General features: G+C 41.6%; 1 protein-coding gene across 7 annotated transcripts in view; it reads left to right on the forward strand.

The window, feature by feature from the left end:
- Nucleotides 1–16,149, forward strand: part of ttll5 (tubulin tyrosine ligase-like family, member 5) — a 54,548-nt gene extending 38,399 nt beyond the window's left edge. For 5 of the 7 annotated variants that reach the window (XM_067615275.1, XM_067615274.1, XM_067615276.1 and 2 more), the window contains 4 exons: nt 3,748–3,946; nt 8,067–8,275; nt 11,565–11,647; nt 14,476–16,149. In XM_067615275.1, the coding sequence (XP_067471376.1) occupies nt 3,748–3,946; nt 8,067–8,275; nt 11,565–11,647; nt 14,476–14,528 (544 nt within the window). In that variant the 3' untranslated portion in view covers nt 14,529–16,149. The remainder of the gene's footprint in view (nt 1–3,747; nt 3,947–8,066; nt 8,276–11,564; nt 11,648–14,475) is intronic. The other 2 variants (XM_067615279.1, XM_067615280.1) reach the window with 2 other exon arrangements.
- The last annotated feature ends 2 nt before the right edge of the window (nt 16,150–16,151 follow it).

The raw sequence follows: 16,151 nt of genomic DNA on the forward strand, positions 1-16,151 counted from the left end.
TATTAGGGGACAGAACCCAAATACACAACATATCAAGTGGAGAATTTGGGGTAATTATGTTAGGCACCACAGTGGCTGCAAGGACAATACTTAGACACTGGAAAACACCCAGATCTCCAGTGCAAGAAAAAAAAGAGCAAACACCACGATAAAAAGAGCTTAATTCAAGCTTATACTTAACAGGATGAATAACAGAAACAAGAGTAAGGCACCAGTTTTCTGAACTCATATCACACTGACTGATAAGCCTGTAGTAATTAATATTATAATCTGTTGTTCCTGGTCATGTTATGATACTACTGATTTTATTTATTTGTATTTTTTGATTTTGTTTTTTATGCCACTGATGTTACATATAATGTAAGCAACAAGGCATATCTCACAATGTGAAACACTGTCATGCACCAAAGATGAAAGCAGTAAAAATTACAAAAACAACAACAAAAAAGATTATTTTAACATTCATCTGCTGAAGGGAGAAAGTTTCTCTGCGCTCACTGTAAATCTCAGTTTAAGGCAGATTTGTGACATCACGACTAGTTTGGAAGCCAGTCGTGCTCCAGTAGGCAACTTATACAAGTGTGACGTCAAAACTTGAAGCCTCCAGTCCAGTGCACATACACTGAGAATGGAGCTCTCTGTATAGTAGGAGACATGTTCTGCAGTTAAACTTTTGTGGTGAATAGAATTTGCATTTTATTTTTGAAGATTAGGAAGGAGAAGTACATGTAGTTTGCAGACTCTTTGGTGGAAAAATCATATCAGACACAAACTATAATATTCAACTATACATATGCCATATATATTTTACAATGTTTAATTAAAAATGACTAAAACAACTAAATTAATCATCAAAATAATTGATGAATGTTTATTAACTGATTATTTCAGCCCTTCGTGTATGTCCCCCATTTAGCAGGATTGTCAGATATGTGACTCTTGTGTCGCTGATGGATCAGGCTTTTAGCTCCATGTTCGAGTTCCCCTATTTCCTTGTGCTTTTATCTGTGACCACATCTGTGGCTCACTCGCCCTGATTGTGATCCACAGATATCAAACTTATCAGCTAACTTTGCCGTTCTCTTACATTTCTTTCAACATACAAACAACAAAGTTATCCATGGGCTCCCCTGGCCTCCTTTTCAGAGGAAAACCCAGAACTGAACATTTTGGATCAGTCCATATTCCATATATGAGGATGATCAGAGTTTTACTCAACAAAGTTATCCAGAAAACCCAGTGAACCTGCCTCTTGGATTAGACTCAGGTAGCCTCAGGATCCTTCCTTGCACGCCACCGCATTAATTAAAGCATCACCATCCACATCTAGGCTGCTACTACACCAAATCCCCAGATGCTGTTTATTTTTTGTATCTTAAGGACAGTTCTGCTCAATGTCATGTCGTTGCAATAAAACAAGGTAAACAAACTTTTAGTAATGGCTGGAAATACCCTCACACCCCTGAGGCGCCTGATGTTTACACTAACCAGGCAGGGCTTTGAGATACTGTGGCATGACGTCATCTCAGGCCGTCCATTTTCCCACATTCGCACTGAGTTAGATTGATGCCGCACATGTGCTGAACTTGCACTGCTGTGTTGTTCTACTGTAAGTCATATCAGCATATTAAAGGATGGCGAGCACAGCGGGGAGTAAGCTGACACCCACGAGCAGAAGTCCGGCAGGCAGGGAAGTCCCAGATAGTTCAACACATGTGCTGCGCTAGTGATGAGAAACTCAGATGCAATACTGTTCTTCTCTCTTATTTCTTTTTCCCTAATACATGTGTTGGAATTATATGACTGAAAACTCTAGTTCATTCTGGTTTTGTAGTATTTTTTGCATGGTCTTGTGTTGACAAGTCCTGTCTGAAAAGACCTCTCCTCGGGGTCCTACAGAGAGGTTTCACCCAAAGAAAGCACATGCTCTTGACCTGAGAAGTAGTCAGTCTTAGACCATATGCTAATAAAATGGTAGCACTGAAGGTCCCTGCGGTCCAGTGTGCGAAATGCAGCCAAGTTAAAGGAAATGACTGCTGTAAACAAAGAACGAGTTCTTGTTTTGTCTCCTGGCGTTGTAGAATCTCTGGCCTTGCAAGGTTCACAGACAAGCCTTTGTTTCCAGAACTTAAAAAAATTGAATTGGCTCATGGTCGCACCAGTTGTTTTTGCAATATATGTGCCATTATGTGAACTGAGAAATGCATGGGCGGATAGCATGTTCACATGAGTTTAAGATCCCTTGTGTCTTTGTTTGGCCACACAGGACAAGAATATTTTTTCACTTTAGCGACAGCAGATTATTATCCCACAGTGTGCATTGTTGTTCCAGATTAATTGAATTCTAATTTTAGAGCTTATCGTAGTTTGGTTCTAAAAATATTGCAGCTATTGTGATTTTAAGTCTGCAGTGTTTTCTTTTACTCTAGACCAATGGACAAATGTTATTGCATGGAATGGGAGGAATTCCCAAGAACTTTTTTGTCATTAAGACCCCCAGGGATCCCATTTCTTCAGCTGTACATGCATCTCTCTCCTTTTTTTTCTGTCATATTTTTCCTCACTGCTCCCAATAGTGCTCTTTAAGGCATTATTTTTGGCTGAGATGGTACATAGCAGCACACCAGACACACATAGACTCAATTTAAGCGTGTCTGAAGAGGAGGCAGGTCACCTCATTGCTTTAGCAGAGGCCAAAAAGGAAAAAAAAAAAAAAAAAAAGGCTGAAACAGGCTTAGTTCTAATGACAGATAATCCAGTTACAAACTCGTGGAGCTGGTCAAAAGGTTTGCTTTCCAGGTTGTGGCTTTGTGATGTGAATGGAACGTGAAGCTTGGGGGAGTACTGAAGCAAAGAGGAAAGGTTTTGAGTTCAGTCTATGTTTGCCACAGGCTTGCCCTCTACTTTGACTCTGATTTGCACACTTTGACTTGAGGCTTCTGCGGGTCCAGGAGCCACCGGCTGGGATGCTGGGAGCTGTCTCGTCTTTTTTACTTTTAGCTGGCGGATTTGCAGCTCAACATGTGGAGGGAAACGGGGGGGTTAATTAGCTACTGCCGTATCTCTGTCTTGGTGGGAAAAGTTGATAAAGTAACTGACAAAGAAAATATTGTACCAAGTGGCTCACTGTTGTGTCACTGAAGCCTGCACTCTCCTCCAATATTAAAGCCAAGGATGACTTATTACTATAGGTCAGCTGTTGTTTAATCACATATTAAAGGTGGTAGTACCCTCCTTTCAGCTTCATTGTACTAGAATGTATGGAAAAACACATAATGGAGAGCACAAATCTCACAGATAACTGGCATCACATGAGGAATCAACTGTAAAAGCAGTTGTTCAATGACAATATTAGAAAGAAAGTGATTTCAACATTATCTTAACACTAGAACCACTCAATGCATGATATAACACTGTTTCATCACACCCCTTTCTCCTCTGTCTCCTGTCCCTCTTGTGTCTAAAGAAGGACTGAACTCTCACCAAATGTATAAAATGTATTAAACTACCATATACATTCAATTAACTAAGTAACAAAGTAAGCTTTATGGTAGTTTTATGTCACATCACAACTTAAAGGATCTTTTTCTTCAGACTGAGTCGTGAAAGGTTTTCTAACATGAGGTGAAACTCTCATAGATATTCTGCATTTATACACGGGGAATGTGAAAACATTTAGATGGAACATTTACACGTTTTGAATTCTGTGACCTTTTCACTGACTTCTTTTCATTTCTGCTCTCCAAGCCACAGGCCGCTGCACGATGAGGAGGGTCTTTGGGACGGCCAGGTGCAGAATGCCTATAGCTTGGTGACAGGTGTGAACCCACAGCAACGCTACCAGCCCACCCAGGGAAGCTACCAGCTTCAGTTCGCTATCCAGCAACTGCAACAGCAGAGACTTCAGTCGCAACAATTTTCAGAGCAGAGCCATTGCAGACACAAGGTACACAAGTTTTCCCACATTATTGCACCTAAATATGATACTTTAATGATTACATTTATCATTGCTAAAGGGGAATTCCCCACAAGTGGTCTTGTGCACAGAGCACAGAGAGCTAGTAGAGGTCGACTTTTATCCTCAAGTACACTGTAGCTGGGGAGTTACTTTCAGACACATGGGCTCGAACCCAGCTCCTTTTGTGGAAAAATGTTTTCCCTGCTCCCTTATGAAAGTTTTTGTTGTCGATACTATTAGAATTCCTTATAATTTGTTCCTATAAAAAGTTACTTAATTCCTAATCTAAAAAAAGGCTATGGAAGAGTTCAGAGAAAATGCGTGGTTCAACTTTGTTAGCTGTCACTTCATTTTTTACTCTAAAATCAGCACAGATGATTACTGAGTGACATGTATGAGAACTATTTAGTTATAAAAACCCCTCATATTTGTGTCTGTACAAAATATTCCCTTACCTAAGCACATTACTGTCCAAAACAGTGCAAAATGTGCCCACATCAAGGGGAAAGCTTTCATGTTAGCATTTACAAAGCTATTTTGAGAATCCCCTTCCAAACCACTTAACAAAATGATGTTCGGTGGGAACATCGTCCTCAACAGAAGCTCATTCCTGGAGAGCCAAACATGACTCCTCACCCCAAGACTATATTGTTTGCCTGAGGGACTCTGCTAGGCTTATATTGGAAGGTGAGTAATCAAGGAATGCTGCCCGTGAGTGCACCAGAGAGATTCCATTATGAGTTGCGTTTTTTTTTTTATGAGTTGTACCATTACTGTTCATATCAGATTTGAGCTCCATTTGTATTGCCATTACAACCCAAATAAAAGTTTGGGATATGTTTTTCTCAGCGGTAGTAATGTAGCGACAAAAAACCTTTCAGTCATGCCTGACTAGCCGTGACAGATGTGATTTGGCTGTTTTCTGAGGGAGATTAGAGTCATTTTGTACAGCTTAATTTTAATGTTTGGAGAAAAAGGATAGGGCCCCCCATCTTTCTGCGTCCTTGTTCTGAAAGAGGATCTTAACAGGATGAGTGTAGTTATTCATTTTCCGGCAGATTTTGTGGATTCAATCTATGGATGGAGACAAAAGGAGACAGGAGAGCACCATGGGACGGCTTACAGGGTGGAATGACTGGAAACACCCGTTTTCTTCCGATCTGTCCTGAGTAATGCAGTTGCTCTCACGTCATTGTTTGTTCATCATCTTGGTTGGGCCTTAATTAATGCAATTGAGGTGATATTTCTCTTGGCTTGGTCCAGCAGCCTTACGCAAGTCACTTTATGAAAGCGATCCCTTTCCTCTGTTTCATTACCCATCTCATAGTTCAAACACATTCGACCAAGTTGCTCTTTTTGCGGGCATGTCCCGTCGTCCTCCAAGCATATGGAGGCAGGAATATCTCGAACAATCTGCAATGGTTTGTGGCATTAAGGACTGCATGTGTACAGTGAAGTTCATGCGCTGTTGAGACGTAGCCATCCTGTTGTTCAACCCTCACAAACTGAGGTCATAGGAAGGCTGACTCTGGATATGTTTGTCTCACCATCGAATCAGACAACCCTCCCTGAAATCCTTGCCATCACTCCCTGTTCATTCCACCCACACGGGTCTTTCTGTCAGTGAAGATTAAAGTCCTAAATCCTGCAGCCTCTGTATGTGTTACTATTTAACCCATTCTTTATGATGTTGGAGAGAATTATTTAAAGTTTTCTTTGCAGGGCATGCACTTTGATTGGTCTGGTAAATAGTCAATGATTTGACTTTAACTTATATCAAATTTGATCATTTTTTAAAAATTTACTTTGACTTTTTGATACAAATGCTGTCTTGGCCCTATGGGAAAATTAATAGATGCATTTGGATAGAGTATGAGTCTATGTACATATATTTGTATGTCCTCTTTGAGAGAGAAAGAGACATGGGGCTGTTCCGGCGCTCCAATCCACGTTCCAGTTATTGGGTGCAGACTGTGCGGCTCCTCCACAGGCTTGGCCTGAGGCCACCTGGCAGCCAAAGAAAGGTGCCCTTCCTGGCCTCGTTCAAACTGAATTGCGGCCATAGGCCTTGCAACCTGGAAACGCAGCTTCTCATTTATCAACAAAGAAATTACATCAGATATTCCCTGTCACACTGCCGGCCCTTTGAACGGCTGCACTGTGAAGCTGGAAAACCATTAGCTTGTTAGATAGCCGTATAAAGCTGCAGAGAAAATAGCATAGGCATGAGATGTGGAAGGAATGTATGCAAAGCATTCCCGGCACTGCAAGGACAGAGTGAAATGCGGCTCTAAAATATTATGTCAGAATGAAAATGGTATTTTCCTTCTTCCCAAGCCAAGAGATCTATTAACAAACAAATAATTTGAAGAATGCTTTTTAGTGCAGCCAGTTGCCAAAAAAAAAAAAAACGAAAAAAATTTGAGCATGTTTTGATTCTGGATGGCATTTCATTAATATCTGCACTAACTCATGTCAGTACTTTGACTCACCTTAATAACCAGAGACCACTTTTTTCCCATGAATAAGACATTCCAAATGTGATTCCACCTTAATCCTCTTTTAGTGTTTGGTTTGATTTTATTTTGTCTTAAAAGAAACTTCAGAAAAATACTTTTAAAAATTGTTTGATGATGCTACTAAATCATGCCACTTGCAGTATACACTGAGAACTTGATTCAAACCAATCATAACTATAAATTTTACTGAAACCTATGCCAGTCTCTACTTAACCCTATAAACAATATTTAACCATTGTAATGATTTGAAGGTCTCAGTGTAAAAGATTCCGTTTTTGTCAGAATCAAAACACATTTTGTACACTTTTTAAGTGAGCTTGATAATGCTTTGAGGGATCATGGTATTTAAAGTTCTGTGCACTTCAATTATCAATCATATCATGGACATACGTGACCTTTTCTTATATCTGACCCTAATCAAGACTCCATAATTTGGTGTGAAGAAGTTTTTTTAAGAGCAGCTTTGCTATTTGAGGCAAACAGAATACAGTAGATTCAGTCTGGCATAGATGTTATTAAAGTCAATTAGTAATGTATTCAATTTCAACATTTCTTGAAATAGGTTAGAGTATTTATGAAAAACTGATCAACAGCATATAGAAAAGCTTACAACCGATCACAGGTTCCATATTATTTCCATATATTAGAAGTAGTAAAGGGCCTAGAATTGATACTTGTGGAATACCAGAAGTGACGGCGGCTACCTTACCTATTAGAGTACCTATAATATCAACATATTGAAAAGTTTTGGTGTGGAAATTACTAGCAGCATGCTTATTGTATTGATATTTTTCAGGATTTAGCTTTTAGAGTTGTTATTAAAAATATATTTTACTCCAGCTGGTGCATCTATAAAGCTCTGTCAAAAAAATGCACACATGTATTTCGGGTCAGTACAGTAACCCTCTGGCACCGCCTCCACCGGTCCAGAGTCATTTTTTGGTTCTTCAATAAGCTTTTTTCTCCTCACAGTTCATTAAATTAAGATGAGTTAAAGTGATGTAGACTGGTCAGTTTCAGACAGTCAATTTGATCTCTATATTTAGTTTTCAACTAAATCAAACAATCAACTTATTCTATCTCCAAAGTTGGAAGTTTCAAAGTTGATCATGTCATCTTGCTATTTAACGTACCATTAATATGATGCAACCGGCCTTTGATACTTGAAACTGTTTGTCACATGTTAATACAGCTGGCAGCAAAGACCCATGAACAGGAAGTCAGCTGACAAAATGCTTTGTCTTATTACTATTAGAATTCCTCAGTTAGCAGACTTAAGATATCAGTGTGCAAATTTGAAGGCCTCTTTACAGTAATATTTTTGTTTTTGCACTTGTAGATGATGAATATCACACAGCTTCAGCAAATATGGTTTTAAATCAAAATTTTGTGATAAGAGGATTAGTGATGCTTGACCGGTGAGAGATGATCATTTATTAGCTGCTTTTACTGTACTGACACCCTTACACCCTCCCAAGAGTTAAACCACCAGCAAACTCATCAATGCACAGTATCTTAATAAAAGTGTCCAGATAGTTTCATTTTTTAATGACATGTAATAAATAACAGTTGTCTTTCTTGTTTCTCAGGCTCAACATTCAGACCAGACAACCACTCCTCATGCCCAGGCTCCCACTAACCCATCCAGCTGCCCTCCATCCAGCCTTTACATTCGACCCAATCCCAGTCATGGACACAGCCACATCCAGACCTGTGGTAGACCTGTTCTTGCCCCAAAGCCTCCAAGCAGTGCCAGAGAAGGTCAGATCAGGAAAACAGCAACAAAGCGCCTCATCAAGTAAGAACAGCCTCTCAACCAAGTCAATGCTTTTGCTCCTGACTCTTGTTGCTGCTTAAATCCAGTAGAGCTGAACGTTGAACAAAGTCACCATGTAATTTATGGCACATTAAGTGATTGCAGAGCAGTACCAGTGATTGGACCCTGCCTGTGGAGTGAGACAGAGTGCATGGGATCGGGGAGTTCAAGAGGACATGGCTAATGCTAATGAGAGTTAGAATATGTGCGGAGTGCTCCCAGTCTTTTGGCTGCAGGGTGTATCTGCCTGTTCAGTAAACAACCTCATCACAGGCCTGATTTCTGCCTGAACCGTAAACAGAGCGTGGTTCAATGGAAGGGCCCGAGCTCCGAGCGACGTTTAAATCCTGTTTGGTTTGGAGATAAGCTGAAGAGCACAGAAGGGAAAATAAAAGGAAAGGAGTCAAACAGGGCTGAACTCCCAGCTATTTCCCTCACTTACTTTATGGCTTTATTACCGCAACATCTGGCCAAATTACACAACAACACAGCAAACCTTTGTGATCAGGGCTGATTGTTTGTTTCAAGCACTCTGCTGCAGCAGTGAAGGGCTCTTCACACTCGTCTAATGTGTAAGAAATGGATTGTAAATGGATTGGAACAATGGCTGAAAGAAGTATTTGTTTTCTGTGTCTTAAATGAGTTAAATGAGACCATACAGTATGTGAGTTGTCAGCTAAGTCGACCATCCGTTTCTGCTGACACCCTGGCGGTTTTAATGTGGTTGAGACCAGCAGATAGGTACTGAGCAAAGCCCTCTTTCTGCTGACGTGTTGCATTCAGTCATTTTATTTGACTGGACAAACTGTGCCGTCAGAGGCCTGGCAAGCGAAGAGTTAAGAGGGCAGGGGTTGTAGTATAGGTTAGGGCAGCCGGGTAGGTGCCGTGTTTGCTCCTGTGTGTGTATCTTCCTGGCAGTTGCCGTGTTTACCCACTGCATGTGGAATTCCAGAGCCCCCTCACACTCCTCTCCTCTGTCCTGCATTTTTGTGGTCGACCAGTGTGACAGGGGAGAGTGTGGGAAAAACGGAAGCTTCAGGACCAAAAATGCACTGATGGAAACAATGAAAAGAAAGAATAAAGAGGGGGGGGGGGGAGAAAATAAAAAAAGAATGACAGAAAAGTAAACTCTGTCCAGGAGAAAGGGAGATGATTGTTTGCAGAGAATGGTGGGATAATAAGTTGCTTCCCTTTATTTCCAGCGCTCATTTTAGGGGCAACTCAATACCTCTGTTATTGAGGCACATCTGAAATGCATCCCAGTGTAGGTCTAAGCTCCTCCAACTTATAATAGAATCACTTTGGTGTATTCAAACAGTTCAAGGTTATCCAGCCCTCCAAACACCTTCCTCTAGCCAGCTGCTGAAGTGAAAACAGTTTGATACAAATTCACCAGCTCTGACCTTGCCTGTTTTTTCCTTTTGTGTTATACACCACTGATGATCACTGGTAGTTGTTAGTGGAATGTATTTATCAGAGTGACGTTTGGTTTTTGGTCTTGTTTAGGAGGGGAAATGGAGTGAAGATTTTTGCCGATGCAGCCAAATGATTTCCTCTGTCAGAAGGCCTAAAAGACAAAATAAGACTTTCACATGGACGCCGTCCAATCAGCTTAGTGTAAAAATGCTGACTCCTGTCTAGTGATTGGTCTGACTGACTCGTCATCACTGACTTTTAATTGAAGACTAAAAGAGCCTGAAGGGACCTTGGCAAGAGTTCTGAGTGACTTAGATTTTTTTTTTTCACCTTAACTCGCATGCAGTGCACTTGCAAATGTTGGTATCATACTCAGCAGGGCAGGGCAGGGCTCTCTGGTCTATCAACATACCACAACTGCCAACCCGAGGGGCTGCAAGGACTCAAAGTGGTATGACTTCTGTGAAGGCTTTGAAAGGAGCAATTTGTAACACAAATAAATTAGCCTGTTTGGTATTTTGTTTGCGAGGTTTGGCTAGTTGCAGCTGTAACTACGGAAACCCGGCCTGTCGTGTGGCATTACTAATAGGGTGACAATTACAGCAGCACCATTAATGTCAGCCCTGCCGCTGCTTTCACTCCCTATTAATCAGCCACAACAGTAGTTATTTTCACAGGATACTGTATACACACCGAAGCTGCCAAAAGTGTGTTTATGGTTAAACTTTATCCCCTTTGGTCAGTCTGAAAACTTCTACATACTTAAAACATTTTTCAACTTTGGGCTGGTATACTACAAGTTCAGATTTAGTTCTCACCTACAGTACAGCGCTGCCGGCTGCCCGATTCTCGAAGCGACAGAATGAGAGACTGTTGACAAAGAAAGTGATGTGAAGAACCCAGAGGTCAAGTTTTTTCTCTCCCACCCCCCACCCCCACACCTCTCAATATGAAAGGGGTTGCTTCCTGTCGAGGTATGCCACGCTTAAAGTGGGCCAGTTCTATTTGTGGTTGTGTAATGGTATGAAAGAACAACTGTGCAGCCCCTTACAAGGAGGCTGTGTGTACCCTCATTACCTTGTTAATGCTCCTTTGGCAAGCTGCTGTTATGGGGCGAGAGGTTAATGCCAGCTAAGCTTTATTTATTGTTCCCCCCTAAAAATGCTTAACAGATTTAATGTATAAGGTTACAGACATGTCTGCTCCCGCTCCACGCTTCACCAGCTCTCCTAATGGTTTACTCTGTGAAAACACTGTTTGCTGTCTGATAATGTGAAAAAAAAAGGCTTTGTAATTTGTTGTCTATGATCTCTAGATTTCTCTACAAAGCTCTTTGATATATACTAAGAAAATACCACAGTATTCACTATTCACTCTGTATGAATGTGCCTTTTCTTTCTATAGCCGTTTCCTGCAGTGAAACACACTCAGTAATCAACAGAATAACTTTGCCAATGTGAAAATCACATCACCCAGGACAAGCAGCAGGAATTTGCCCCCTTCTTGTCACAATAGCTCATGAGAGGCACTCAGTAAACACTTAACCCCTGCTGGGCTCCTCTGACTGCACACACAGAAAGGCTATTTCAAGTTTGCCGAGTGACTCATCAGACATCGTGCACACACACATAAGCTCAAACAATCACAAGATGCCAAAAACCGTTATCTTAATATATTTGATTAAATATTTAGCTCAGAGTTGAATAATGCACTGAGCTAAATCCAGAACGAGGTGTCCTAACAGTTTGGGCGATAAGCGTGGCCTTTTTAAATACAGTTTGTCACCACGCAAGACCACAGGGGAAGGGTCTTTCCTTTGCTCATCACTCACACATATCTTATGTCTGATTAACAGGCAGACGTCTGCGGAGAGTTCAGCCAGCGGAACCGTGTCCAGCGGCCAGCATATGGTCTACGAGGCCATCTGCGGTAAAACAGGTGGGTCTGATGCTGCAGTTCCGCACGTGCTTAATTCCGTGCTGTAACTTGGCCCCGCTGGTGCCCGCTGGTCCTCATGCAGAGGGGAAGTTATGCCCTTTCTATGCCAGTGTCAGTGATTACAGGCATAGTGGACATTCCCCATGGAGGACTGATAAACACCACTGGATATTTTTACCCAGGTCCTGCTTGCCCAGTGGTGTAAGGGTGTGTAAATGTATTTTGCACAGCTACACTCTTGTAAAAATAACTACTGTACAAATTTTAAACAGAACCTCAGTACAGGCGAAGTTTTATTGCTTATTAGATTGAAATGACTCGAAGTGCCGTCGCCCTCTTTAGAGTTCATGCCAAGTAGAGTTGAAGCAGCCAGGACTGAATGGGCATAAACAAACTCTCCAGTGCAGTAATTTGCTGTTTGATCATATAGTCTGAATGTGTCCAAGACTAGAGGTCAGATTACTGCTGAAGGATAAAGAGCTATAACAGTGATGACATCTTTCTTTTGTAATGAGATCCAGTGATCGGGTATTCCCATCTGTTGGCCATTCCTCCCCAGTTGTAATTGCTATGCATCTGCCAAAAGCCTTGTCCAGTTGTACCCCAGAAATCACACCAAGAAAATGAAAATGTAGCTCAGCCCTCGCTGAGTTTATTGTGGGTAACGCACTGCAATTGTGGGTGCATGCACTCATGTGTGCCCTGTCATCTTTCAGTACTTGCACAACTCTTTCCATCCTGAGTTGCCGGGAGCTGAGCGAAGTGTTGAGCTTATTGAAGTAACAGTGAAATTAAGCAGTTTAAGCTGATGCACACATCTGTTTGTCTGATCAAGGCGCTTTTTCCATACTATACATTAGCATTAGAAAATCATACCATTCATCACATCATGTGAGTGTCACAGTCGCAAAGCTTAACCAGAGATCAGCCTACATTTGTCCAAAACTGAGCTGTCGGAAAAGTACGGTAGCTGTGCACCTCCTGAAAATATGTGTGCGTGTGTCTGTGACCAGAACATTTCTTTTCATTCTCCCTCTTCCCCCCTAAAGTATGAAGGCTGGCTTAGGTTAACAAACATCTTATAAACTCATCAATTACTGTAACTGGATCCGTTGGGAGCAGCTTCTGAATTTCATGAATGCATTTTTTCCGTCGTTTAGGGCGCAAAGGGTGGGGGAGATGCTTCGCCCCTGACTTTTAAAACTTTAAAAAAAAAAAAAAAAGAGAGAGAGAGAGAGAGGAGAGAGAGAAAAAAAACAATCCTAGTACCAAAACCAGTTAGCAGGGCAGGTTTATCCATGCTTTGAGAATGGAACTGGGAGTTGAACAGAGACTCAGTGTGGTGTTTCGGAGAGGGGGATGGTGTTATTAGAAGGGGTACAGCCTTTGTGGAGCTTAGGAGTGAGTCAGGTCTTTCTGCCTGCCCAGTTTACCTTTGTAGCGAGATGACTGAGCTCCCCTGATTGACTCTGACAGGGAGTTAAAGCGGGTCAAAATGGAGAGCATTCTCTATGATCAGCTGTCAACCATCATTAATCACACTCTCCCTTTATCTCTCTCTTGTGCGCTCTCGTAATCTCTTCCTCTCTTCGCTCTGTAAAACTCTCCCTTTATCCTCCAAAAACTTTTCCTGCTCCCATCAAACCACCCTTCTTTCCCCGTTTCTTGTGTGCGTCACTCCTGTTTATTTGTGACATGAAATGAGGGCAGCGTTTTGATGAGGAGCTATCAAAGCTTACAGGTTCTATCGGCCACATGTGTTTTACACTCCTTCCCTTTCTTGAAGTTCTCAGGCCTCCGCAGCCGGTGACTGGGGGAAGATTTATCGCTCTCAGTTTTAAAAGGAAATGAATGCTGCACTTGTGCCATATTAATGGGAGTGTGATAATGTCAGGACGAATAGTTTAAGCCTCTCTCTTTCAAAATCAGACTGTGTGGTGCCTTGTTTGGGGAGGAAAGGTAGTTATTGGCTGTCATCCCCTTCTCAGATGTATTATGTAAGCTAATAGTTGTTTGATTCAAAGTGTTTTCTTTACAGAAAAAGGTGGATCACTTTCTTTGAATAATGTATTTTAATAGTAGATAAGCAAATGTAATAAGAGATGTGTGTATGTAAGAACTATTGTTGCACACAAAGATGCAAACTGTTTGATTAATAAATAATTATGGTGGATCACGATCACACCTGTCAGATCTTTTGGGTCAATTTGCCGTCGATTAAACTCGACTTGACGTCATTTGTTTGACATTTTTTGTTCCAAGTGTCATTTGGAGTGGGGATTGTAAGAGAGAATATTGTCCCTTTATCTTTTCTTTTGCTGAGCTAGAGGAAGCTGCTTCCAGCGGTCATGTCATCGGATTGGAAGTCAGGGAGATGTTTTCGTTTTCCAGCTCAGTCAGGCCCCACGGTGTAAAAGAGCACCAAAATAAACAGAGTGTGCAGAGAGGGAATGAAAGGGAATACTGTTTGGGAGCACAAACACGGCAGCTCTAACTGTACTTGGAATGCCTTTTCTACTGGATGCCTGGACACGCGCCAGGCGATAGGATGAGGGGCTGCGAGTGAAGGGACAGCCAGACAAAAGGCTAACCTCTGAGCTGACTGAGCAGATCTGCTGGTCTTCCCCACGTTCAGGTCAAAACCCGACCATTAAACACCTTGACCATTAATAATCAAAAGAATCAACACAACATTCACCACTTCTTAAGGAAGTCTTTCAAGTTTTCACCTGAGCATTCCTGTTTTTTTTTTTTCTTCTGCGGGGAGGACCGAGTGCTGCCCTTCCACCTCTTTTATATTCATTTTTCTTTCATCTGTTGCTTTCCAGGTCTTTCTGTGTACCGCAAGCTGTTCCAGGCCCAGGAGCCCAGTCAGAGATGACACGAAGGCGACCAGAGGCACGTCCTGCCGCTCTGCTGGCCTGACAGGTGTCTCTGCATGTAACTACATACCCACATCACAGAGGTGTATTCTGGGAAAGGACAACAGCAACAGATGAAAGCGTGCCAGACATCGAACAGGGTCCTATTAATTTCTCTCTGATACAGCCACAGACATGCAAGAGGATAGTATGCCAGGCCAGGAATGCCCAGCTTTGACGCAGGTTGGGATTTTGTTGCGCAGCTCAACATCAGATGGCCTTTTCAGCCCCTCCCCTCCAACCCCTCTATCCCCTTTGGCACTCAGTCTATATCCCAACAGTTGCCCGCCCTCATTCTCTCCATGCTGCTGATGCCACAAAAAGATTTCACAGACAGATAGCCTTCGGCAGATGGTTCTTCAAGCCCTGCAGGCATTTTGCATGTGCACTCCATTCATGTACATTTTTTTCCCCCCCTAAAAAGTTATACAAGCAGGTTAGATGAGGGCTTTGTCCGTGATAGACATCTGATGAGATTTTGACAAGTATTGTAGCCTGAGCAGTTTCTCATCTTGCTGCCATGAATGGTGAGTATGCAGGGAGGTTCCTTTCATGTGCGGCTTCTGGCATTAGACACTCTGACTCCCAGTTGTTGTTGGAATCCAAACAGTTGCCAAATCAGACTCTCTGGTCCTCACCAAAGGATGTGTTAAAGTTTAGCATCCTGTGCTCGAAGGAACGAAAAAGGAAAATTCTGATTGTTAGAGTTTAACTCGGATTAGTTTCTGCCTTGTTTCCTGTTCTCAGTGATGATGTAACATTGTTGCAGGGTTGACAGATATTTAAGTTTTGTATCAAGAATACAGTTGTGATTATTCCTGTGAACTGCTGAGATGTTGATGTTTTTATGGATGGACCAAATTTAATATTTTTTGTCTTAAGAAGTAAATTATTGTGTTATTGCATTTACATCGTACATTGTCGAACAAAAGGCCTTCTCGGCCGTTTCTGTAGCTTGAAGCATAACATAAAGAGGAATTATGGTTATGCACAGCCTTGCCTATAATGAAGGTTAATGCTGCACCAGCAGACCAATATCCTCGTGGATATTCTGCTGCTTGGGACCATATAGCGAGTTCACTCAGGGCGTGTTAATAGAATAAAGCATCTCTGTTATATATCATAAGATTCAGCATATGTTTATGATGACTTTGTCAGAAATACTTGAATTTCATGCATGTCTTTCTCATATCAGCTGATGATTATCATCAGAGTGGTTTTGCACAGATTGCAGTTTTCAGCTCAGTACAACAGTACTGTTTTTAATATACTTGATGGTATTTTGTAAAATTTGCAGTGGTTGATGTTAAAACTTCATGTTGTGGATTTACTGCTATTAAAGCCAGTGCATGCTGTATTACAAGAATCCAACAGTAGAATCCAAATCAGTGTGTATATTCTACTGTGGTGATTCAATGTTGTTTACAGTCCAATATTTTAATCTGTTCCGCTCCTGATTGTTTACAGTACACATGCATGGAAATGTAATATTTTTGGAATCATTTAGGCTGTTTGTAGCAAACAACATTGACATGAATATGTAGAATACAATAGTAAATATACAGTATTTGTTCAACATTAGG

Source organism: Thunnus thynnus, chromosome 16, assembly GCF_963924715.1.
Source record: "Thunnus thynnus chromosome 16, fThuThy2.1, whole genome shotgun sequence".
Classification (NCBI taxonomy): domain Eukaryota; kingdom Metazoa; phylum Chordata; class Actinopteri; order Scombriformes; family Scombridae; genus Thunnus; species Thunnus thynnus.